Raw genomic sequence first — 27,281 nt, forward strand, 5'->3', positions numbered from 1 at the left:
TGTCCAAAACTGCACGCAATACTGCATGTGGTATGACTAAAGTTTTATATAGCTGCAGCATGACTTCCTTACTGTTATACTCAATGACCCTACCAAGGAAGGCAAGCATGCCTTACACCTTCTATACCACCTTTTCCACTTGCCTACACACTTTCAGTGAACTATGGACTTGGACCCCTTGATCCCTCTGTACTTCAATGCTATTAAAGGGCCTATCATTAACTATATACTTTCTCCTTTCATTTGACCTCCCAAAGTGCAACACATCACACTTGCCCGGATTAAACTCCATCTGCCACTTCTCTGCCCATATCTGTATATTCCACTGTATTCGTTGATAGTCCTTTACACTGACCACAGTTTCACCAATCATGGTGTCATCTGCAAACTTGCTAATCCACTCATCTACATTTTCATCCAAATCATTGATATATATCACAAACAACAGAGGTCAGATCCTTGCAGAACACCACTGGTCACAGCCCTCCAGCCAGAATAACAGCCTTCAAGCCAGTTCTGAATCAAAACTTGCAATTCACCCTGGATCCCCCATGCATCATTATCTTTTGAATCAACCTACCACGAGGTACCTTATCAAATACCTTACTAAAGTCCATACCCTCATCAAGTACCTTTGTCACCTCCTGAAAAATTTGTAAGGCATGACCTGCCCTGTACAAAGCCACACCAACTGTCCCTAAGCAGCCCATGCCTTTCCAAATGCGCATAAGAATTAATGCATTTTGGAGTTACTGAGGCCAGGTCTGCTGATCAATTTGACTATCTGAAGAAGAGCAGAAAGCTCTTGATTGATAATCTTTTCTCCATAATGTCAACAAAAACAGATTAATTGTTCAATTGTTTTATTTACTGATCACAGATTGTTCTATGCCAGTTGGTTGCTTTTTGCTTAAATGGTACTGAAAGAAAAAATGGAACAGATTTGTTTTCAATGTTTAGGTTTGTCTTGAAAATCAAAAAACTTTAGGTACTGGAAATCTGAATTAAAAAAGAACCGAACAGTTGTGGCTTCATTTATGGAAAGAGAAACAGAGTTAACATTTTGGGTCAAAGACAAAGGGTAAATCTGAAACATTAACTTTGTTTCTCTATCCACAGATGCTGCCTGACTTGCTGAATGTGCCCATCAGTTTTCGTTTTTAGATCTCCCTTCTTGATTGAAGGTGCTGCGTGCTTGAAACCAGGATATCTAACTGAAGTGTAATTTTATCCCAGTTTGATTCAGGTTACTTGAGTTGAAACAATTCATTCAGAAAGAGCTGTTGGCCCTTTGAAGTACCTTAATTTTTTTTACTGCTTATGGTTACTTAGGAGTCACTTCTTCTTTAATGAGGTACTATTTACTTAGACTAGAAATCAAAATTTCAGCTTTTTATGCTGTGAACTTGAGGAAAAACATCTTATGCAGCAAGTGGTTAGGATCTGGAATGCACTACCAAAATGCACTTCCTGAACAGTAAATTTATCTAACAAGTTCCTGAGCCGTACAGATCAGTTCCCCAACACCAGCTGTGAGCAGTCAGTTGAACAAGCATTATTAAGCGCCGATATTTTAGGGCCTGCTTGAAGAAGTAGCCTATCTGAGCCTATCTCAGCTTTCAAATATGAAAGTCAGTTGTGATGACAAATATTTATCCTGTTGCATTTGAGAAAGTCAATTATTTAGGATATTTAAATTAAAAAAATTACAAAAGCATCAAATTTAAACACATTAATTTCTTTCTTCTTTCAGTGTTTCTGACAGCAGTGAACTGTTACAGTGTAAAAGCAGCTACGAGAGTGCAAGATATCTTTGCTGGAGCAAAATTACTGGCATTATGTATCATCATTATTTTGGGCTTTGTGCAGATTTTTAAAGGTAAGTGTGAGACAAATTTTAATTGTGTAATCAGTCTGTTCCTGCTCAGTTTTCTGGAAAGACAGGAGTGTACTGCTGTGGTTTAGGAAGGTAATTCACCATGACCTTCTGAAGGGCAGTTAGGGATGGGCAGTAAATGTGGTGTCCAAAGTGGATGATAAACACCTATCGAGTCATTCATCTGAAATAAAATTGGATTACATTTATCCTGACTCAAAATATTTGATAGGTATATTTTGCCTGTTAAACTTAACACCTGGGATAAACATAAAATCATCTGTTGGTTCTCCCATGGTAAAGAGGGTGTCCAGCCTTAAATGTTTCCTGAATTATTTGCCTATATATTTACTTTAATATCCTCCAGAGCAATAACAATTCAAGCAGCTGAATTTCATTGTTTCTGGTTGCAGCAGCACTCATAAATTTTGAAAACTAACTACTGTCTATATTAAGAAAAAATGAACTTATAACTTCCACTCCATCCCACTGAGAACCTTGACTACTCAGACATTTTGAAAATGGGACTTCACGATGGATTTTTGGAATACACTTCATACGTGCATTTTTGGAATTTCAATGCGTCTTATTCAATCCATTCCGCTATAAAACAACATTGTACAGCACAATAAAATATAAAAAAGTGATTGTAATCTTTTAAGCACTCAAGATACTATTTTGAAAGACTGTAAAAGAAAGTGGTTTCGTATTATGCTTGTGGTTGTCAGTTAACATCAGTAGGTTTATACAAATAGCATGTACATTAATCTGGCAGTTAATGTTCTTAACACAGTAACCACAAAAGTTTTGAAAATACCAGGTTAAACAAAAGCCTCTGTTCAGTGCTTTGTTTTACAACATCATGTATCTTTTGCCTTTAAGCAAGAGATGTTATGCTATTTAATTTGATGTATGGCCTGCCTTGCCATACAGTCTACAATAGCAATAACAAATTTTGCTTGTTGTTAGTGACAGTATTGGTTGGATGTCATTCTAGTTCATGGTATGAAACAGCAAGGTACTAGTTGGGTTGCATGGTGTAGAGAGGTTTGATGTCTGAGAAGGGAGTAAAGAGCCATTTTGAAGAAATGGAAGAGAGGTTTATGTAAATTCATTATAGTTTAGTGCAAAGTAGATGTTATCATGAAGAATCGGATTGTGTTATATATGATAAACCCAGTAAACATGGAAAATCCAGTAAGTTAAGGTGAATGGAATTGTTAGTTGTATTAGAACAAACAATAAACAAACCAGTGATGATGGTCTACACCCTCTGTTCTCTCCCCATCTCCCTTTTGCTTGTTTTCTCACTTTTTCAGTTCTCTTGAAGGATCCTTGACTTGAAGTATCACTTCTGTTTACCCACAGATGCTGTTTGATCTGCCAAGTGCTTCCAGCATTTCCTGTACACAAGTTTTGGAGTGAGACTTCTAATTTAGAAAATTGTATGGTGATCTTCAGCATCCTTCAAATACTTTAGTTTGTAAACATATCCATTTTTTAACAGGGGTTACCAGATAATTATAATGAACAGCAACAATGGATTTTTTCTTCCGCACTTCAGGATCTTTGAGAAGCAGCATGATGTTTTTACTGCTGACCTGGTTCAAGTCAACTAACTCAGCTCAAACATGACAACTTCCTTAAACAAAATACTACATGTGTTTGAAATCTTGAGTTCTGATGAAAGATCATTGACTTGAAATATTAACTCTGTCTCTCTCTTCACACATGCTGCCTGACTTACTGAATACTTTAGAATTTTCTGTTTTCATTTAGCACTGTTATCTTGTTGGTTTACTTTAGTGCCAGATTATATGGTGTAATTACCTACTTGTATTGAGTTTCCACGACAACAGTATCTATGGCTTTGACTGACATCAGTTTCTGCAGTAGATTCATTTCCATGCTCAATGAAAATTTGTGACACATTTGTAAATTGAACATTTCATTGCCACATATTGCAACTGGAGCACATTGTTTTCAACATTTTAATCAAATAATATAAACACACTCCCAGGCTAGTCAGTTAACTTACTCAAAACAGACATGGAATTAAATCATTTTTTCCTCTTCCAGCATTGCACAATTGTCCATCATGTTTTGGAGCATATTTATCTAATCTTAATGAGTCACTGAGAAAACATTCCTTTTTTGCTTGACTTCCTTGCTGTGTATTTATTTGTGTTTAGATCTCTTCATTGCTACATAATGCTATTAGAACATTTTATGTTGATATTGAATTGAATACTTTAATCAAATAAACACAATTTTAAGAAAACAAAAGTGATAATAGTTTTGCTGAAATAGCTGGTCAACTGAGCAATACTCGGCATTAGCAAATGTGATCTGTAGTATAACAGTCTGTCATCCTGCAAGAAATCATGCTGCAGGAGGGCAATGAGGCTTGTGGGATTACACGTCTTCAGAAAGGGAAGGGGATTACAACTAATGTGCAGGCTGGATCCAGTGTGAGATTCCAGTGATTCAAAAGTACAGTTGTTTTTGCAGGATGCCGTTGAAGAAGCTGGGTCCTCAAGAAATATGTTTTGCACTGAAGCCCCAACCCAACACTTGGTAACTTTGTCTTTCCTCAATAGGCACAATCTGCACTAAACAGTAATAAAGATATGGGTATTTATTAATCTGGCAAGTGCTGAAATTCCAGTCATTGTGGTGATCCTTATTATAGTTTCTTATTCAAGTACATGCTGAGGTTGGCTCCTGGGTGGAAAGAGCTACTACTGTTTGGCTGCTCCTAGGTGCTGTGGTATTCAAGGGATGGTGAGTGGTATTGAACTTGTCATCTGTGGTCTTGAGATATCTGGAACCACTGTTAACAATACAGTGGTTGTCAGTGCTTCTCTTCAATGCTGTCACTTCATTAATCATTTGAGGAGCCTGGTTGTTGCATTATCATCTGAGAATACTTGGGAGAAACTACCACCTTTTTCTTGTCTGTCAGATGCTTGACAGTTCAGCTAAATAACTAAGGATCTGAATGGGAGAAGTCCATATGGTGGCCAAACCTGTCATTGCAAAAGTTCTTTCCAGACCTTCACTGGGTTATCTAGCTTCAGGAGCAAAAAAAAATCTTGAGTGTATGCTCAAGATTTTAAGTGTGACAGTCAGGATGTTTGTCTGTTTTGGGGTTCTACCAAAGAGTAGTTAAACAATACCATTATCTCCATGTATTATTGCACATTATCCATCAGCTGCTTTTGTCAGGGCACAGCATCCAAGGATTTGCCATGTTTTATCCTCGCATTAAGTGCTGCTATCAGAAGGTAGGCTTACATAGGGTGCTTGCCTTTCCCAGCCTGATCAGCTCCTTGGCAGAAATGCCCTTCTATTTAGGAGACACAAGAGATTCTGAAGATGCTGGAATCTGGAGCAACACACACAAAATGCTGGAGGAACTCAGCAGGTTAAGCAGCATCTATGGAGGGAAATAAACAGTTGATGTTTCGGGTCAGGACCCTTCATCAAGAGTCTCAACCCGAAACGTTGAATGTTTATTTCCCTCCATAGATGCTTCCTGACCTGCTGAGTTCCTTCAGCATTTTGTGTGTGTTGCCCTTCTATTTAGTGTGCTTAAAGTGAACAATGAGTTACCCATTCTTTCCAGCAAGCAACAACCCACAATTCCTGACTTACCAGCATCTACTGTACACTGAAGATTAAGACAGGTGGTATGTTTGCAGCAAGCTGCTGTGATGTGCCAGTACCTGTGTGTGCCATTGTCATCTTTGCAAGAATTTATGCAAAGATAAAAGTGAGGGAGAATTGAAATGATTCCCCCTTGGACAATGGTACCAAACAAGATTAGATTTTGTTCTTCCTGCTGTTCCTGAACATCTATACCATCTGTGATGGTGAAGGTAATGTTCAATTTACAAATGTGTCACAAATTTTCATTGAGCATGGAAATGAATCTATTGCAGAAACTGATGTCAATCAAAGCCATAGTTACTGTTCTCATGGAAACTCAGTACAAGTAGGTAATTACACCATATAATGTGGCACTAATGTCAACCAACAAGATAACAGTGCTAAATGAAAACAGAAAATGCTAAATTATACAGTAAGTCAGGCAGCATGGGTGAAGAGAGAAACAGTTAAAATTTCAGGTCAATGATCTTTCATCAGAACTCAAGATTTCAAAGGAAAAAGAACAGGTAAAGAAAGAGAAGACTTGACTTTTATGTTCCTGTTAGAGTATTTCAAAGCACTTTCCGCTAATGAAGCATTTTGGAAGTCCAGCCATAGTTATAACATAGGAAACATGGCAAACAACTTGTGCACATCATACTCAAACAGCATTGTAATAACTGTGAAGTCTGTTTGGTAATGTTGATGAAGGGATAAATATTGGCCAAAATTGGGCTAACACCTCTGCTCGTGTTTGGAAATAGTGCCACTGTTATCTGAAATGGAGCAGATGGGCCCTCAGTTTAAGATCTCAGCAGAAACAGTGCTCCTCTGAGAATGTAGTACTCTCTTAGCACTACAGTAGGGCATCAGCCAAGAATTTTTTGCATAAATCATTGTAGTGTAATTGTACACACAGTCATCTGACTAAGAGGCTAAGGTTCTACCAGTGGAACTATACCTGACAGAGAAGGAGAGCTTTTGTTGATTAATGATAATACATTTCTAAACTTCCCTTTACTTTTGCACTATGGCTAAAAAAGGGCAAAGATCCCCTCTTTCTAATTTGGTTCTCTCCATAATTATGTAACAGATTTATAGGAAGCACCCCATGTGTGGAGATATTGCAAATAGCATGTATGCTGATAATTATGGTCGTAATTGGATTGCAATTAAATGTCTCACTAAAATAGCTCCACAGTTTTCATGCATAGCAACAGTTTTGAGAAAAGGACAAATATTATAATCATGCTTTGCAGTCGCGTATTAAATTTGTTCTTGGCATTCTGTTAACAAATAATGATAAATGCAACACTGAACACACTTACATTTGACTGAACAACTCCTGCATTTGCAAACTGCATTAATTTCCTCTGCATTTTCGCCGTGCAGATTTGAATTGTGGTTTAACAGGAGGGCTGTCTTCAATTTCAAAGACAACACCCTCCTTCATTCATTATTCATGTTAGAACAATTTGAAGAGGAACAAGACTTATCCGCTGTCCATATTGGACATATTTTCATTACCAATAATATACCTTTAAAGCAAAAAACTATTACTGCAGCATCATGGTTTTGCAGCAGTTGATCACTCCATTTCATTGATGAGCAACAACCCTCCTGCTGCTTACCTAAAATTGTGCTTCCAAGCCACTTGCTATTCACATCAGCCAGCCCATGTGTACTTCAGACAGTGCTTTACTTTATAAAGTTTGAGCCACTCTTGCATTGGAATAAGATTACACTTCTTTTTCCAATCTGAGTTCCTTATATCTTTGTGGCAGATTTTGAAATATATTATCCTCAGATGATTTCACCTAACAGGTATTAGTATTGATTTACTATTGTCATATGTACCAAGATACAGTGAAAAGCTTTTGTCTGCGTGCCATCCAGTCAGATCATGCCATAAATAAGTACATTGAGGTAGTTAAAAAGAGAAGGAATGCAGAATATAATTTTGGTAGGTAAAATATGATGGCAGAATATAGTATTAATGGTAGGATTCTTGGCAGTGTGGAGGATCAGAGGGATCTTGGGGTCCGAGTCCATAGGACGCTCAAAGCGGCTGCGCAGGTTGACTCTGTGGGTAAGAAGGCATATGGTGTATTGTCCTTCATCAATCGGGGAATTGAATTTAAGAGCCGAGAGGTATTGTTGCAGCTATATAGGTCCCTGGTCAGACCCCACTTGGAGTACTGTGCTCAGTTCTGGTCACCTCACTACAGGAAGGATGTGGAAGCCATAGAAAGGGTGCAGAGGAGATTTACAAGGATGCTGCCTGGAATGCGGAGCATGCCTTATGAAAGCAGGTTGAGGGAACTCGGCCTTTTCTCCTTGGAGTGACAGAAGATGGGGGGGGACCTGATAGAGGTATATAAGATGATGAGAGGTATTGATCGGGTAGATAGTCGGAGGCTTTTCCCCAGGGCTGAAATATTGGCCACAAGAGGACATAGGTTTAAGGTGCTGGGGTGTAGGTATAGAGGAGATGTCAGGGGTAAGTTTTTTACTCAGAGAGTGGTGAGTGCGTGGAATGGGCTGCCGGCGATGGTGGTGGAGGTGGATATGATTGGGTCTTTTAAGAGACTGTTGGATAGGTACATGGAGCTGAGAAAAATAGAGGGCTATGGGTAAGCCTAGTAATTTCTAGGGTAGGGACATGTTCAGCACAGCTTTGTGGGCTGAAGAGCCTGAATTGTGCTGTAGTTTTTCTATGTTTCTATAACGTTATAGCTACAGAGAAAGTGCAATGCAAGTAAGTAAATATAATGCAAGGGCCATGACATGGTAGATGGGGAGATCAAGAGTTCATCATTAGCATATGAGAGGTCAGTTCAGGAATCTGATAACAATGGGATAGAAGTTGTCCTTAATTATGTTGGAATAAGATTACACTGTTTTTTCCAGTAGGAGGGGTCCATGATTATGTTGACTGCTTTCCCAACACAGCAGGAAGTGTAGACAGATACAGTGGAGGGGAGGCCAGTTTGCCTGATGGACTGGGCTGTGTTCACGATGCCTGAGATGTTGATATCTTTATGTCTTCCTTTACTGTTGCCCTTCAAGTTCACTGATATTGGTATCTTAATCATTCAGGAGTCAATTCAGACAAGTTTCAGGAGTAGGTGATGAACACCCTTGTATGGACGAATTAAAGTTTACCTCTAGTTGGCTGAGCACTTTTGTCACCTGCTAGTCTCATGATTATTCTTTTAATTGTTCAACATTAAAACCTGTAGTGGAATTATTGAAGTATAAGGACTACCAAGCACGTTCTAATGTTTCTTGATGCCCTTTCTATACCAAAGATGTTTTTTTATTGCTTCTTCCATGATCATTTGTTTCTTTGCATTTTTGTTCAAAAAGGTCCAATTCTCATTGGAGTAGTCACCTCAATCATTTTACTTGACGGACGTTCAACTGCAATTTTATTGCACTTAATTTCCCTTAAGAACAGCAAGCTTGTTCTCTTGTCCTATTTGGCCTAAACTGTTAAATTTACTGAGAGGTTCTGTTTTAAAAAAAATCTTTCTTTTAGTTGAAAGATTTAGAGGAATATGGGCCACACACAGGCAAATAGGAATAGCTCAAGTAGGCAACTAGGTTGGCATGGATGGGTTGGACTGAAGGGCCTGTTACTGTGCTGTATGGTTCTATGATTCTTTGAAATCAGAAAAGGTAAAAATAATGTCAGAATCTGAAGGGCGAGATTTATAGTCAATTTCTAGTTGTTTAATAGACACTGTATGGATCTCAGAGTAGTAGTGTCCCAGTGAAGCAGGTTGCCAGCTGTTCATTTCATTCTTTAATTATAAAACCATCACAAAGTGTTTGTAATGCAAAAGAAAAGTGAGAAGTGCTGCCTCCATTAAAATACAGTACAGGTATTGTTCTAGCAAAGTTTTCTCATAACCTCTATCATGAACTTTATTGTTGGGGGGGGGGGCGGCGGGCAAAATCTTCTGTTTGTTGTGTTGTACTTGCAAATAGCTTGTGCTTTTAAAAGAAAATACAAACTAGGCTTTAATGAATTCTTTTAAATGTGTTTACTGCAATTATGCCTGTGTAACTGCAAGAAGTGCAACGCTGAAGGACCCAGTGTTAAATGACCCACTTTTTACAGTGGAAACTTTCGGCAGCAACAAAGTAATAATGGATGATTGTACTTGAACAGAGAAGTTAGGATCGATCCATTCATTCGGCTTGATCTACAGTAAATTCCTTAATTTAGTTTGATAGGCTGTTTGGCATATACAGTATCTGAGTTAGTAAATGTCAAATAACAACTGTATTTGAAACTTGAGGAATCAATTGATTCATTTTTTCCTACGTGTAAGACCTCAGATGACATCTTTACATTAAACAATAATGTAAAACACATCTCAAGGTGCATCAGTGATTACAATTGCAAATCTATACTGTGCTGAAAGGTGTGGAAATGGTAGAGAAAGCTGTGTCAATAGAAAGATTGCCTGATGATTTTTAAAGGAAGGAGAGGTTGAGAGAAAGAACTGAGTAGAGTGGAACCAATGACAAAAGGCTCTACTGCCAGTGGAGTGAGGGGTGGCAGATAAATTCAAGACTGAGGCAGAAAAGTTTAAAGGTCAGGAGGAACCAAAGGGCTGGAGGAACTTGCAGAGTTAGGTGGCTGGGGTAAGGCAAGGCCATTCAGTGATATATGGACAAAGATTAAGGTTCTAGTCTGATTTGTTGAGGAACAGCTTAGTGCATCTTTAGATGAGAGATAAGTGAGATTTAGCGTAGAATGGGACAAATTCGATAAGCTAGAGCTCATGAAGTAAAGGGAGACTGTTGAACAAAGATTAATGCAGTTGAATCAAGAAGTGACAGATGCAATTCAGAAGTTCACTGGCAAAGAACAGACCGAGAGCGAGGAAGAGATGGAAAATATTTCAGCTTTGAAAGTAAGCAATCTTGATTCTAAATAGGATGTGTGAAATAAACCCTTTCTGAGGTCAATCAAAGTACAAATTTCATTCTTCATGGAAAGTAATCAGGTGTGAAGATGAGGCACTGACAAGAGTGTAAAGTTTATAAAAGAGGCTTCAGTGTTATGTTGATGGAAATTTGTAAACTGACAATGATACACAAACCACTAGCAGTATGGAGACATGGGTCAAATGAAGTGATGGGCAGGTGGTTGGGTGTGCTATCAGCATTGGTCTAAATGCCAGCTCTACTGATGGATAATAAATCTGAGGGGCAGTATGAATTCTAAAATTCCAGTCTCAGAGTGCTTAACTCCGTGCTCTAATGTACTATCCAGTTTTGGTTTCTGATCTGGAGAACAATATAAAATAGTTTTTATGGTGTAGGCCCAAATATCACATATTCAAATTATTGTTTTAAAATTAAGAAAAAAAACAGTGTATTGGCTGTGGAAGAAATGCAGCATTATTAATTAAAGAAATGTCAACTGAATACAGTCAGAGAATACATTATTGGTATTGGTTTATTATTGTCACTTGTACCGAGGTACAGTGAAAAGCTTGTCTTACAAACCCATCGTACAGGTCAATTCATTACACAGTGCAGTTACATTGAGTTAGTACAAAGTGCATTGATGTAGTACAGGTAAAAACAATAATAGTATAGAGTAAAGTGTCACAGCTACAGAGAAAGTGCAGTGTAATAAGGTGCAAGGTCCCAACAAGGTAGATCATGAGGTCATAGTCCATCTCATTGTATAAAGGAATTGGCATTATCAATTGGCACCTGGTTTCTCCCTCATACATTTTCATTTAGTTCCTATTAGCGGATTATGAACAAATAATCAGAAATTGTGGCTAAAAGTTGGATAGCATTGTGCCATTTTGATAGCATTTGTTGATAATTGTAGTTTACCATGCCCTACTTGTCAAATTGAATTCTGAATTTCAATATGCATTTGGAAGTGTGTAGTGCAGGCAGATCGTGGTAACTATTCTTGTGTGTTACTGATTTGATACTTGTCCAGCCCGATGACCTGTATCCACTTAGCCAACACACAGTGTGAACCACTCATAGGAAACCTGTTCTTAACAGTAGGAAGCCAAACCCCAGGCCCACCTGCATGATTTATGCTGTAAAAGGTAGGAAATATGCAGTGAAGTTTCTCTTTTTGGTCCTAACTACAGTCATAGAGTCATACAGCATGGGAATTCTGGGAGCTTTTGTTGTAATGCTTTCTGGGCTTCCAACATTAACCGGGAAGGAGGAATCCATGCCTCCTGGCAGAAAGAAGCTGAAGGAGAAGAGCTAGGAGTGCCAGAAGTCTATAGGGAACATTGATCAGATGTCCTCCAATTTGTCTGGAGGTTAAGATTGCCCACAGTAGTAACTGGAGCTCCAGGCAGAGCTCCAGTGATAAATAATGCCTGGACTGGTCAGCTGGTGCTGGTTACAGTAAGCCTCAATCTGGTTACAATGGGCCTGCACAGTAGGCTCCAGGGAGGGTCTCTGGCTTCATCGCTTGCTGTATCCTGCATAATCAGATCATTATGCCAACTCTGCCTTTGCCTACGGTAACACAACAGAACCTATGATGACAGGGAATGATAGAATACACAAAAAAGGGTTTCAAGGCCTCTCATGTCTCCTGACCTTTTTAATAATTGAAAGGGCTTTCACTCTCTGAATATGCAACTAATCCAGTGGTAACAAATGGTCAGATATTCCAGCACAACATACTAATGGTGACTGCATTGTCCGGGGGCCTGCATGGGTTGTTTATTCATAGTGAGTTCATAGTGCCTGCCATAATTCAGCTACCACTTTGGGCTCTTGGGGAAGGCTACTCTTTGAAGCCCTGGTCTTCACACCAGTCTTGGCTGCAGCCAACAAAGCTGGGCACTCCTTTAATGAGAGCCACGAGAAAACAGGGACATTGTGGAGGCAGTACTCAGTGTCCTTAAATAAAAGTTCACATGTCTGGGGGCATGTACATTCCAGGGAGGGTCTCTTGCTTCATCATCACTTGCTGTAGCCTGCATAATCAGGACATTATGCTGACTCTGCCTTTGACTATAGTAACACAGCAGGAAGGAGGGGGGAGTATTACTGAGAGGGAAAGGAAGGTAGGAAACAGTGATAGGAAATTCTCTGTGATTGCCTAATTTCAATTGAGGATCACAGCTCAAAGACCAAGACACTACTTGCATACAATAAAGCCTGGACAACGTGCTAGCATTGGCTGATAAGTGGCAAGGTGGATGTGCAGCATTTCAGTAGCAAGCGTTGACAATTCCTGAGAGGAAGTTTAACCATTTTTCCATTGTGATTCAACTGCATTGCTCTTGTTGAATCCCCCGCCATCTATATCTTGTGGATCACCCTCTGAAACTGACTGTTACCAGACACTTAGTTAACGTGGCCACAGAGACAACATGGAGGCTGCTGATTGTGCAATAACAGACCCAACTCCTTATTTCTGAAAAGAATTTCCACCACTTCTATGCCACGAGTTAGGTAGCAAAAGAATGATTTCTACTTGGCTGGATGACAAGAATTAATTAAAATAACAATATTAATTAAAATAAAGAGGGGAAAAAAGGCAAGTTACCTTCACTGAGATTATCCATTTTCCAGGATGGAAAAATTGCAAGCAAGTATTTTAGTTATTTTAATGTTTCAGTTATTTGTTAGTATGTTGAGGTATTATCAATCAAATATATTTCCTTTCTTTAAATGTTTTGAAATAATTTTTATTTTCATTGTATAAATCTGAAGAGTCTTTAGCATGTCTCTATCAGATAACTTTAAATGGATCAAAGGCCATCAGGGCATTTGGGGATGAGGCCTCAGAATACATAGCCTGAGATCTACATACCATACCTCTTGGGTAGGGGGATCAGCTCATCCAGTAGTCTCCATCTGGTAAAGGTTAGTTCAAACAGGCAAGCACTGCGGGTAGTGAGTCCTGGCAGCAGGCCAAGGCCACCATGATCTGGCCTATAACTTTATCAAAAGTAGTGCTGTATCAAGACCATCTTGTTACTTACACAAGTAAATGGAAATGGAAACTTTTCCATTTGTTAAACAGTATTTTAAATTGATTAGCTTATGTTAAACAGTGTTTTTATTATTTGTTGAATGTCATTTGAAATGATCCAGTTACTCCTGAAATTTCCCCAGGAGCTTATCAGTGTACCAGATGTCCACATTACAAAATGTCAAATGAATTATCTTGTTTGCTGCCTGAGCCATCTCTGATGGTGAATTGGACATTGTGTTGATTCTGTTATTTATACATTTAATTCTTATCACTCTATTTAAAAATACAAAATCCTTAATGACATAGATGCCAAAATGGTACAGGTCAAAGATTAGTTTCTGAAGTTCAGGGCCATATGGAGGTGGAAGCTGATGGCACCATTCAAGGGGTTGCAAAAGATTGGGGATACTTGGAATTTGTCAATGTTGTGCTTGGACCTTGATGGTAGAATTACTGAACTTTCTCAGCATGGCAGCTGGCATACTCTTTAGCAGTATGAGGTCGATTACCTTCACATTTCATGAAAAAATGAGTTGAAGCACCAGCTGAGCAGAAAATGGATGAAAGGAAATGATGTAGAAGTAACATGACCAATATCCAAGGATGTCAGATTGCAGGCTCATTTCAGATGGAGTTTATAGGACTCCTGTTATCTATTTAAGCCATCAGTGAATTGATCTACCATTTATGCACACTTTGCATTTTTACCTGAGGAGGTTTAGAGGAGCCCAGAAAGTAAGAATTTAAAATCCAATTTTATGGGTCAGGGGTGTTGCTTGGGAACAGCCTGGGGCATGGACTTACCTCAACCATACTTCAGGTATACCTGCTTCTAAGCCTGGAGATTGGTTTGGTTGCCCCAGCATAATCATTTAACAGATGCAAAGTGTCAGTAGTATGATAATGCACACCATCAGGAGGGAGGATGTATAGCTTAGCAGCAAGAGGAAAGATTCATCAGTTGTAACACCATTATTCTATGGGGACTGTCAAACCATGACATCCATTTTCTGTACATTATATGGACAACTTGCAATGCCAGGTTGAGAAGAGCATACCCTCTTGTTGTTTTCCTTACTCACTGAGTCGTAAATGTACTGGGAGGTGTAAGTATAAATCTAAGATATAAGGATAACAGGCTGACTGCATTGTTGTGCAATTTTTGCACTGCTGCATTGGAATGCACACTGATAAGTAACAGGTGACATAAGGAGAGCAATTGTGGGTGCAGCTATAATGGCAAAGTGAAGTGAACAGTACAACAGTTAGCAGTTAACATTTGCAGAATTGTGGCAATTATCTTTGATGAAGAAATATTGTTCAAGTCTTTTTTGCATGTTTTAAATATTGTCATACAGTCTGTGAATAATGTCTGTGGCACAGTGGTGGATAAATTCTTAATATGATATTTCAGCATCCTCTCTGCTATTTTAGTAGAGATAATTTCTCTCATGAATTCCCAAATTAAAGGAATTTTATATGAATTTGACCATTATTTCTTAAGTAGTTTTATTTACTGTTCAAAAGTAAATTTGGGTTTGTTTTTTCTGTACAGGTGATACTCCTTATTTGGAACCTAAACGAGCCTTTGAGGGGACAACAACGGATGTGGGAAAAGCAGTACTGGCAGTGTACAGTGGCCTCTTTGCCTTTGGTGGCTGGTGAGGCGAACCACTGTTTTGTATCATTTATAAAAATTACCCATTGTTAATTAACGTAACGGTTAAACACAATGCCATTTTGATTCTATGGCAAGCTAATTTTGTCAATAGTAAATTTGCTGCACTGAGATTACATGTAAAATTTCAAAATATTCTGCTAATCATTTTGTCTCGTAAGCCGGTTTAATAAATGCATGTGAATTTCCAGTCTCAAAAATATTCAATGCATCTTTCATCAAAGTACAGAAAAATGAACTTTTATGGCTTATTGCTCTCTTTGTAAAAGGATGATGTGTTGAAAATGATTTTAAATTGCTCGTCTTTTAGATTGATTTTTAAGATGGAAATATGGTTCATACTGACAAAAATTATTGAAAAAAATCATTTAGAAAAGTTGCAGCAAAGCATCAAATCAGTCAGAAATCTGGGAGCTAGAGAATTTAACCAATTCCACCTATTATATCATATAATAAAATAAGTTGGAAGTTAATTGAAACAGTTAGTATAAATGCATTTGAAAGAAAGTTAGCGAGTTTCTCGAGAGTGAAGGCAAAAAGATTAAGATGTTTTGGTCTCTTGATCTCTGCCTGGGTAAAAATTCTTTTATTAGATTCACTATGCATTCTTAAAGTTAGATCAAATACAACAATCATCAAGTACCTATCTATACTAATCCCATTTACCAGCACTTAGTCCATAGCCTTCTATGTGTCAGTGATTCAAGTACTCGTCTAAATGCTTCCTAAACGTTGTAAGCTTATCTGCCTCCAGCATCCACACGGGCAGTGTTTTCCAGATTGTAGCCACTATCTGTGTGAAAAAATTCTTCCTTGGGTCCCCCCTAAGCCTTCTGCCCCCTGCCTTAAATCTGTGCCCTCTAGTTTTAGATACTTCTGATACGAGAGAAAAACTTCCTACTATCTATCTACCCTGTCTGCCTCTCATAAATTTGCATTCCTGCTCCAAAGAAAGCAAACCCAGCCTATCTAGTCTCTCCTTATAACTGAGACACTCCACCCCAGTCAATATCCTGAAGAATCTCCTCTGCAACCTCTCCAATGCAAACATGTCCTTCCTATCATCTGGTTACATAATACACCAGCTGTGATCTAACCATTGTTTTATAAAGTTGTACAATAACCTCACAGCTCTTCTGTCTTGGCTAATGAAGGCAAGTACCCATTTGCCGCCTTCACTGCCATATCTACCTGTGCTGCCACTTTCAGGGATTCTTAGACTTGTACACCAAGGTCCCTCTGTTCCTCAACAGTTCCTAAGGCCCTGCCATTTATTGTTATGTCCTACCCTTACTAGTCTTCCCAAAGTGCATTACTTTGCATGAGTCAGTATTACGTTCTATCTGCCATTACTCTGCCCATTTACCAATTGATCAATATCATCCTGTAGCCTACAGCTATCCTTCTTACTATCAGCAACACTATAAACTTTCATATCATTTGCAAACTTATTAATGATACCTCCTACATTAATATTTAAAATTTTAATGTATGTAACAAACAGCAAGGGTCCCAGCACTGATTCCTGTGGTACACAGGTAATGGTTTTGGGGTGGGGGAATGGTTAAGGAAAGTGGACATGTTCCATGAGGTTCTGACAGTGGCCCATTGGTGTAATCTACTGTGCACTTTGCATTATGAAGGGTATGGGTGGGTAGCAGTGTGAACACCTGTTGCTGTATTTCCTCCGTTGCAATCCCTATGCTGCAGGTAGAAATCATCATGGCAGACCTACAAAAATGCCATGCCCACTAACTTTCTGAGCAGTTTTGAATATGCTATCTAGATAAAATTGATAAATGTTTCTAAGTATAGTTCATGGTAAAAACAACGCCTCTTCTCAAGGCTTGTTCACAACCTCACAATGGGCTTAAGTTAAACTTGGAAATCATAATGTTGCTGCTGACTTCACAATGCACCCTTATTTTTGCTGAATTTAAACTCTCCTTTACCTCACTCCCGCCAAGTCATCAAGCACATGCTTTAGGCCAGGATAAAATTTTGCTCATTAAGTCCAATTCACTCTCCAGACGCTGCCTGACATATTGAGTATTCTCTATTTTAATTTTTGGAGTGAAGGTGTTTCTCACAACATTGCTACCCTTATAGATGTCACAGTGAGGTATTGAAGAAACCTTGGAAGTACAAATTTATTAGGTCTACCCCATTGTGGTCTTAATTTTGTTCTTATTTTTACAAATATTATTTGATATATTTTAATGAAACTTCTCTATTGATTGTAGGAATTACTTGAATTTTGTTACAGAAGAAATGATTGAGCCATTCAAGTGAGTACAGACATATGTTTGTTCTAAAAATCATGCTTACTTCAGTTGGATTAAGCCGTCGGCTATGCTTTTGATCACCATCCCATGCTAAGTGTACAATATATTAGACAGCCAAAGTGGAATGATGCCTTTGACAAGGTGCCGTACATGAGACTGCTAAACAAGATAGGAGCCCGTGGTATTACAGGAAATGTACTAGCATGGATAGAAGATTGGCTGACTGGCAGAAGGCAAAGAATGGGAATAAAGGGGGCCTTTTCTGGTTGGCTGCCAGTGACTAGTTGGGTCCGCTACTTTTCACATTATATGTTAATGATCTGGATGACGGAATTGATGACTTGGTGGCCAATTTTGCAGATGATACAAAGATAGGTGAAGGGGCAGGTAGTGTTGAGGAAGCAGGGAGTCTGCAGAAGGACTTGGACAGGTTGGGAGAATGGGCAAAGAAGTGGCAGATGGAATACAGCGGAGGGAAGTGTATGGTCATGCACTTTGGTAGAAGGAATAAAGGCATAAACTATTTTCTAAACAGGGAGAAAATTCAGAAATCAGAGATGCAAAGGGACTTGGGAGTCCTAGTGCAGGATTCCCTAAAGGTTAACTTGCAGGTTGAGTCAGTAGTAAGGAAGGCAAATGCAATGTTGGCACTCATTTCGAGAGGACTAGAATATAAAAGCAAGGATGTAATGCTGAGGCTTTATAAGGTGTTGATGAGACCACACTTGGAGTATTGTGAACAGCTTTGGGCCTCGTATCTAAGGAAGGATGTGCTGGCATGGGAGAGGGTCCTGAGGAGGTTTACAAGAATGATCCCGGGAATGAAAGGGTTAATGTATGAGGTGCGTTTGATGGCTCTGGGCCTGTACTCACTGAAGTTTAGAAGGATGAGGGGGGATTCTCATTGAAACCTACCGAATATTGGAAGGCCTGGATCGAGTGGACAAGGAGAGGATGCTTCCAGTAGTGAGATAGTCTAGGACCAGAGGGCACAGCCTCAGAATAGAAGGAAGTCCCTTTAGAACAGAGATGAGGAGGAATTTCTTTAGCCAGAGGGTGGTGAATCTGTGGAATTCATTGCCACATACGGCTGTGGAGGTCAAGTCATGGGTATATTCGAAGTGAAGGTTGATAGACTCTATTAGCAAGGGCATCAAAGGTTACTGGGAGAAGGCAGGAGAATGGGGTTGAGAGGGAAAAATAAATCAGCCATGATCGAATGACAGAGCAGACTCGATGGGCCGAATGGCCTAAATCTGTTCCTCTCTCTATGGTCTTATCTGTGTCTGAGCCTTGCTTTTCAGTCCAATTAAAAGCAGAAGGGCAGAGTAAAATCTTCAGTTGGGAGACAAGATAATTAGTCCTGTCCTGAAGTTACACAACTGATCTTAGCTTTACACTGTGGTTCATATTGGTAATGTAAAGCATTTTGAAGCTGTAAAACAATTCTTGTGGTGGTATAATGCAACTTTTAGTTACTGGATTGGAAAATCATATTTAAACCCCAATATCTTCAGTTTTTAAAGTGTTCGGCATGGTGGTGCAGCAGTTAGTGCTACTTCTGCATATCTCAAGCAACCAGGTTCGATCCTGACCTCGGGTGCTGTCTTTCTTTGTGACTGTGTGGGTTTCCTGTCATATCCCAAAGACATGCTGGTAGGCTTATTGGCAGCTTAATTTAACCCTAATTCAGATGGGTGGCCAGAGAATCCGTGGGGAATTGATGTGCATGTCACAGAGAATAGGTTATTGGAAATTAAGTTCATACCATTACAGAGAATGAAACTGATGGGAATGCTCTGAAAGTCAGCACCAGAATAACAGTCTAATCAACCATTTATGTTGCAAGGAAATATGAAGTAATTAATTAATATAGGAAGAGGATTTGGAGGATATCAGCATCTTTTGGATGTGATCTGTGTTTATTTTTGTACTGATGAAAATCCATTCTATTTACTTAGTTCCAGAATAGATGACCTCATATCTGCTAATAACTGGGCCATTTCTAAAACAGACAGGTTTTGTTCACATGAGATAATATCTGAACTCCATATTTGCTCCTTTTTTATGATCATATTTTTCTTCCAAAACATCAGTCAACGCCACACTTCCCTCATTTTATCAGTAAATACAATGCTTGTCCTTACCTTTGTTACAACCTAGATTTGACTTTTCCAGTGCATTCTTTCTGGTTTCCATATGCATGAGGTCATGCAAAACACTAGTACTCATGTGATAACTTGTACCAACTCCAACTAGCTCTAAATCTCCCAGTTTGTGTCTTTTGATTCCCAGTTAATCAGCATCTGAATTTTAAAATCCTTTTTCCATTATTTAACCCTCTCAGATATCTTTGCTCCTTTAATTCTTGCTCTTGAATGTCCACAACATTGCCTTCAATTTCTAATGCCCAAATTCTGAAATTCCTTTCCTAAACCTCTTTGCATCTGCACTTCTCTTTCCTGCTTAACAACATTCTTCTAAAATCTACTTCTGTAATCAATCTTTTTGTCATCTGCCCTAATATTCCTTAATGTAGTTAACTATCAAATATTATCTTTTAATGCTCGTGTGAAGTCATTTGGATCTTTTTTTAAATCTAATTTAAAGGTTTGACATAAATATAGCTTTATGTTACATTAAATCCATTTGCCATGGTTTTACCCATCGTTTTGTTTTAAGAAGTGAATCCTTCGAGCCACACTGAATATGACGTTGCCTATTTTTGATCCATTGCCAAGGTGGCAAAATGGTGCATTAAAGATCATCAACATGGAATGATAATTTCTTTCTTCTGACCACATATTATCTGAGCTGCATTTTGTATTTTAGTTTTGAATATCTGCTTCTCCGTCACATCATGAATATAACTACGAGGAGTAACTCCAACATTGGCACTGATTCTGGTCAGACTTGACTAACCATGTTCCTTTTAAGCACATATAGAAATATTTGTGTGTACAGTATGACAGAATGTCTGCAGAATCAGGTCATCTGTTTACTCTGCCATTGTCATTTGTGATTTTCTCTCCAAATACCCCGAATACATGATGCAGTCATTCATAGAGGCACCCAGATATGCACATGGGTGACCAGTGGCATGCAGCACACATCTAAATACTGATAAATTGGGAAATTGTGATGTCCAAAGGGATCTGTGTGTTCTTCTACACCAGTCACTATAAGCAAACATAATGGTGCAGCAAACAGTTAAGAAGACCTTTGTTGCAAGAGGTTTCGAGTACAGGAATCAGGATGTCTCACCATGATTATATAGGACCTTCATGAGATCACACCTGGAATAGATGTGTAGTTTTGGGTTCCTTATCCAATAGAAGATGTACTTACCATGGAGGTAGAGCAAAGAAGGTTCACCAAACAGATTCCTGGGATGGCAGAACTATCGTATGGGGAGTGATTGGATCAGCCAGACTTGTAGAGTGTAGAAAGGTTGAAACATACAAACATCTGACAGGGCTTGACAGGATGTTTCCCCTGGCTAGGGGTTTTGGAGCCAGAGTCCACAGTCTCAGGATATTGGATAAGACATTTAGAAATGAGATGAGAAATTTCTTCACCCAGAATTGGTGAACTGGTGGAATTCTTTACCACAGAGTGCAGTGGCAATCAAGTCACTGAATATATTTAAGGAGATAGATGCATTTCTAGATACAAAAAGCATCAAGAGATACAGGAAGAGAGCAGGTATATGTTATTGAGATGGAATATTAGCCATGATTGTATCAACTGACAGAGCAGGATCAAAGAATCAAATAGCCTAGTCCAGCTTCTATTTTTCCACATTTCTACTTCCATAAATTTCAGCACAAGTGTGACCTGCAAATGGTATGGGTGATTCATGCTTAACATTGGCCTTCAAAAGACATGTGAGACCTACTTTGTCCTTACTTAAAGGAGGCCTGCCTGAGTAGGCCCAGGCAGTCCAATGTTGGGAACCTGGTTCATGCAGAGAACTCGCCACCACAGTAGCCCCTCAAACCCATGTCTTTGGCCTGATCATAACCTCCACCTACCTCTGAACCCTCTCCCCTCCAGCAGCCAATCTCAGCCCACTCCATCACCCACAGTGCACAGAGCTCCCAATTCTACCAGTCCCAGCCCCATCTCTGATTGATGTCCTGTGATTTGCCACCTTCCCCAGGCTCACAGACCAGATGTGTGACTACCTATTTTCCACGACTCACTCTATGGTAGCGAAAACAGCAAAGGAAAGGTCTTTGAACCTGCATGGTATCTTGAATCTTGCACATAATCATATTTTGCAACAGCTAATCCTTGACTACAAATATTCATTGGGCTGTCTGTCAGTGCATGTTCAGACAGCTCTCCAGGAACCAAAGAATTTCTAAGCCCTCAAACTTTAGCCAGATGTTTATTGTGAAGAACTTTATTAAATGTTGTCTGGATGTCAATGTACAATGCCATCTATGGGCACTCACCAGTCCATAATTCTTTAACTCTTCAAAAATTAAGGAAGGTGTGTATTTGCCTTGACAAATCCTGCTGGCTTTCTAACCAGCTGAAAATTTTAAGTGTGTTCACAATTAACATTATCATGGATAGTTTTATCAATAATTCTGGAAACAAGTGTAAGACTAGCTGTTATATCATTGTATGGTTATCTTCTATCACCTTTCCTAACTTGTGGAACTACAAACACAGTTTTCCAATCTAGAAGAATGATTCAGGAATCAAGGGAATTTTAGAAGGTCATCATTAAGCCATCTGTGATATTCTCACCTACTTTCATTGAAAGCTTTCTGGTGCTTGGGATGTGTCAATTTGTTTGTGGTATTTTTAAAATTTCTTTTAAGCGGGCGCGGTAGTGTAGCAGTTAGTGTAACACTATTACAGCGACCCGGGTTCAATTCCGGCCACTGTCTGTAAGGAGTTTGTACGTTCTTCCCGTGTCCGCATGGGTTTCGTCCGGGTGCTCTGGTTTCCTCTCACATTCCAAAGATGTACAGGTTAGGAAGTTGTGGGCATGCTATGTTGGCGCCGGAAGCGTGGCGACACTCACAGGCTGCCCCCAGAACACTCTATGCAAATGATGCATTTCACTGTGGGTTTCAATGTACATGCATCGTACCTTTATGTTAATTTTGGTGAGTCCATATGCAGGAGTTGGTATTAGTTTTCTTATGAGCTATTTTTTCTTCTGGTATATGCGCTAATATAAAGTAATTATTTAAAATGGCAATCATTTCCTCCTCTTTACTTGAAACACCACTGTTTTTAGTTTTGAGGGGCGAGCTCAAAGGCCTTTCCTCTGCTGGTTCTGCCTTAGAAGTAAAATGGGTAGATCATTTGTCTGGTTTGTGGAGCACTATTTGTATATGCATTTTCCACTGATTTTATGTTGTCCCATGCATTTTTGGATATCAACAGCTTTTTTGGCAAGTTGAGCTCTTGCCCATACTTTTCATATTAAGTAAAAGTATTCAAAAACTAATTTATGTCATTTTTTATTCATTAACAGATTAGCACAGGTTATCTTGGATAGCCTCCTTGATATAGAAAACAGCCTTGCCTCAATATAAAATTGAATTGAGTTATACAATAATCATGTTCATGCAGTGTGAGGCTGTTGATGCATTCTGGCTTACTGCTCTGTGCTAAATCTAATATTGTCTCCCATCTTCTTAATTCAAGGCATATTGACACATTTCCTTGCATAAACAAGGGAACACATCTTGTTACAGTTATTATTAGCAAGGAGTCATTTTGCCCATTCTAGCTCATTGAAAGCTGGACAATTCCCATATCCCAGCCTTTTGCCTATAATTGCAAATATGTCCTTTTCTGGTGCTCTGTTGCCTTTTTTTGTAGTTTCTCTAGATTCTAATGCCATCAGATAATGTGTTCCAGATCTTAACAACAGCTCTATGGGAAAAAAAATAGCTGATTTAAATCAATGATTGCTGACTTGCTGTATCAAAACCTCAAATAATTTTGAGTAGCTGTATTACATCTCTGCTCATCTGCTCTAAAACAAATAATCCCAGCTTTATCATTCTCTCCAGAAAATTTCAGCCCATCACTCTTGATATCATCCTGGCAAACTTCATCTACACGTTCTGAAAATGTTGTTCCCAGGAAGATATACAGTAGTCCAACTGAGGCTTCCCCTGAGATTTGTAAAGGTTTAGCCTGTTAGATGGCTTTATATACAAAGCTTTGGTATAATTGTACTTAAGTCAGTGATGTTTCCAGATGATCTAATAAATTCCTCTGGTTCCCTTCCTAATTCATGTTCGACTGCTGCCTTTTCAGTTTTACAAAACTGGAAAACAAAAGGATAGCTTCCAAAAATGGCTGTAAATCCATTGAGTAAAAGTGGCCAACTTTGCTATACTTGGAATCTCAAATGAAATAACATCATTGGCTCAACATTCTTGTTTCTTTTAAAGAAATCAACAAAGCATTGAATGTAGGCCCACTGTTTGTAATGTTAATTCCTGATATTTAAAGTTTTGGAATCGCTACTGCTAATCTGAAAACTGTAACTAGTGAATTTTAACTGTGGTTCTTAAATACAATACAATGTTCATGAAACTGTGGAGTAATTTGTATGAGGACTTTTACCTTCAACAGCCTTTAATTGCTTTCCAGGAATCTGCCTCGTGCTATTATCATCTCCATGCCAATTGTGACAGTAGTGTATGTGTTGACCAACCTGGCATATTTTACAACCCTGTCTCCTGAGTTAATGCTGCAATCAGAAGCTGTGGCTGTGGTTAGTGGTCAAAAATCATTCCATTACTTCTTAAACATAATTTTACTGGCATATATACTTTGCATGATGATACTGTTTACAAACAAAATCAGTGAATAGTCCGGTTTCTGTTAATTGGCTGGGAAATATATCTATTGTCAGCTACATTTATCAATGTTGTTCCATCATGAAGTGTGATAAGAGCAGCAAAACTTGAAGAAAGTGTAGTTTGTCTGGCCCTTCAAACATTGTGCAATTCATCAGAATCATGGCTGACCTTCTAATTTAGCAACAACATATTCAAATTCTTCCATAATAAAGGCCAATGCACCATTTGCTTTCTCGACTGCTTGCTGCACATGCATGTTAGTTTCAGAAACTTGTGTACTTTGAATATCAATGTTTCCCAGTCTGTCGCCATTGAAAAAATACTCTACTTCCTGTTTTCTGCAAAAGTAGATGACCTTACTAGGATCTTGCCCACTCACCAGGCCCGTTTATATCCTCTTCAACCTGTTTACATCCTCCTCCCTACCTACATTAATTTGCAAATTTGGAAATATGACGTTTGATTGCCTCAGATTGAAACAGATTGTGAATGGTTAGGCCCCAAGCATCCCTGTGGTAGCCTACCAGTCACAGCCTGCCAGCCTGAGGAAGAACCGTTTGTTCCTATTTATTTCAGTATGTTAATCCGTTCTCAGTTCGTGTGAGTAGATTGGCCCCTATTGTATTTGCTCTAATCTTGTTGACCAATCTCCTGTATGAGACTTTATTGAAAGCCTTCTGAAAATCTAAATAACCCATATCCAATAATCACAGAGACATGCAGCATAGAGTTGGCCCTTCAGCCCACCAAGTCTGCACAAACCACAAACCATTCACTTACACTAATCCCACTTTCTATTCTTCCCACATTCCCATCACAACCCCCCCCCCCCCCCCCCCCCCCCAGATTCTACCACTCACCTGCGACCTAGAGATAAATTACAGTGGCCAATTAACCAATAAACCCGCACATCTTTGGGATGTGGGAGGAACTTGGAGAACCCAGAAGAAACCCATGTGATCACGGGAAGAACATGCAAACTCCACACAGACAGCGCTTGAGGTTTGGGTTGAACCTAGGTCTCTGGAGCTGAGAGGCAGCAGCTCTACAGCTGTGTCACTGTGGCGCCCCTTTGGTTCTGCTTTATCTATTTTAATAATGATATCCTCAAGAAATTTCAGTAGATTAGACAAGCATGATTTCTCTTTCATAAATCAATGTTGACCGTGCTAAATCGTCTTTAGTTCTAGGTATTGTGTTATTATTCCTTCATTACAGGTTCCAGCATTTCCCTACTACTGATGTTAGGCTAACAAGTCTGTAGTTCCCTGTTTTTTTTTCTCTCCCTCTCTCTCCCTCTCTCTCCCTCTCTCTCCCTCTCTCTCCCTCTCTCTCCCTCTCTCTCCCTCTCTCTCCCTCTCTCTCCCTCTCTCTCCCTCTCTCTCCCTCTCTCTCCCTCTCTCTCCCTCTCTCTCCCTCTCTCTCCCTCTCTCTCCCTCTCTCTCCCTCTCTCTCCCTCTCTCTCCCTCTCTCTCCCTCTCTCTCCCTCTCTCTCCCTCTCTCTCCCTCTCTCTCCCTCTCTCTCCCTCTCTCTCCCTCTCTCTCCCTCTCTCTCCCTCTCTCTCCCTCTCTCTCCCTCTCTCTCCCTCTCTCTCCCTCTCTCTCTGTCGCTGCTTTCTTAAATAGTGCGGTCATATTTGCTACCTCCAATTTGCAGGAACCATTCCAGATTGTTTAAAATTTTGGAAGATGATAACCAGAACATCCACCATCTCCATAGCCACCTCCCTCAAATTTCTGGGATGTAGATCATTGGGTTCTTGGGATTTATCAGCTTTCATTCTCACCAACTCATGTGGTACTTTTTTTTTCCCCAATATTAAGACTTGGTAGACTTGGTTCTTTTGTATTTCTAGCAGTTTTTTTTGTTTCTTCTGTAAAAAAAAATATTTGTATAATCTCTCTGCCTTTTCCTTATTCCCCATTATGAATTTGCCATTTTACCTCACTGGTCTCTTCCTTTTAATGTATCTACAGAAGTTCATACAATTCAGTTTTGTGCTTAGTAGTTTACTTTCATATTATGTCTTTCTTTTCTTTATCAATTTCTTGGTCCTCCTTTGCTGAGTTTTAATATATTCCCAATCCTTAAGTCTACTGCTATTTCTGGCAACTCTATAAATCTCATCCTTTGATTTCTCTTGTCAGCCATGGAAATGATCCAACATAGAACATCCTTAGTAACAAGCTTTTTTGATTTTCCACACTAAACATAGAGGTCTGTTAATATAATAAAGTGATTTTAAAATTTAAAGGATGGTTTAAAATTTTTTGGATCAAGTAAGACCATCTTTGAAGTAACCAGTTGAATAGAAGCAATTTTTATAAAATTTGTGTTTTAGGTTGTAATAATTAATTTCTCTTTATCTGTGTTTCTTTAGGACTTTGGGAATATCCACTTGGGTGTAATGTCCTGGATTGTCCCTGTGTTTGTAGGGCTTTCTTGTTTTGGTTCTGTCAATGGATCGCTCTTCACTTCATCTAGGTAAATTGATAAAAATGTTATAATTTTATATTTAATATTATTAAACATCTTTTCTGATAAACTTCTCGTAAAATTGTTGCATGTAGATCACAAAACCAATGCTTCACTGTTGCAGCTGTTTTAAAGAAAATATATAGAAAATTATCAAGTCTCCAGACCAATTCATGCTATATATTATCTAGGGCACTTTGTACACCACTGCTGCATTACGTAGCTTAAGGTGTGTTTTCCCTTTTGGTGTTGTGACCAAAAATGAATTTCTACCTCACTGTGGTTTTTCAAAGTCTAATTTAATATCAACTTGTAATGTCTTGTACACTGGAGTTTTAATATTATGATACCAAACTGTAAATACAGAAATATTGGCCAAAGAGAACCATCACTGAGCAAAAGGCAAGCTGCTGGAGGAACTCAGCAGATCACGCAGCATTTGTGGATGCAAAGGGATAGTCACTGCATCAGGAC

General features: G+C 39.0%; 1 protein-coding gene across 1 annotated transcript in view; it reads left to right on the forward strand.

Moving 5' to 3' along the window:
* slc7a5 (solute carrier family 7 member 5) overlaps nucleotides 1-27,281 on the forward strand; it is a 44,190-nt gene that overhangs the window by 9,536 nt on the left and 7,373 nt on the right. The window contains exons 2-6 of the mRNA XM_052028242.1: nucleotides 1,754-1,879; nucleotides 15,079-15,184; nucleotides 17,445-17,489; nucleotides 24,120-24,243; nucleotides 26,713-26,816. Of these exons, the coding sequence (XP_051884202.1) occupies nucleotides 1,754-1,879; nucleotides 15,079-15,184; nucleotides 17,445-17,489; nucleotides 24,120-24,243; nucleotides 26,713-26,816 (505 nt within the window). The remainder of the gene's footprint in view (nucleotides 1-1,753; nucleotides 1,880-15,078; nucleotides 15,185-17,444; nucleotides 17,490-24,119; nucleotides 24,244-26,712; nucleotides 26,817-27,281) is intronic.

Source organism: Pristis pectinata, chromosome 13, assembly GCF_009764475.1.
Source record: "Pristis pectinata isolate sPriPec2 chromosome 13, sPriPec2.1.pri, whole genome shotgun sequence".
In the NCBI taxonomy this organism is placed as follows: domain Eukaryota; kingdom Metazoa; phylum Chordata; class Chondrichthyes; order Rhinopristiformes; family Pristidae; genus Pristis; species Pristis pectinata.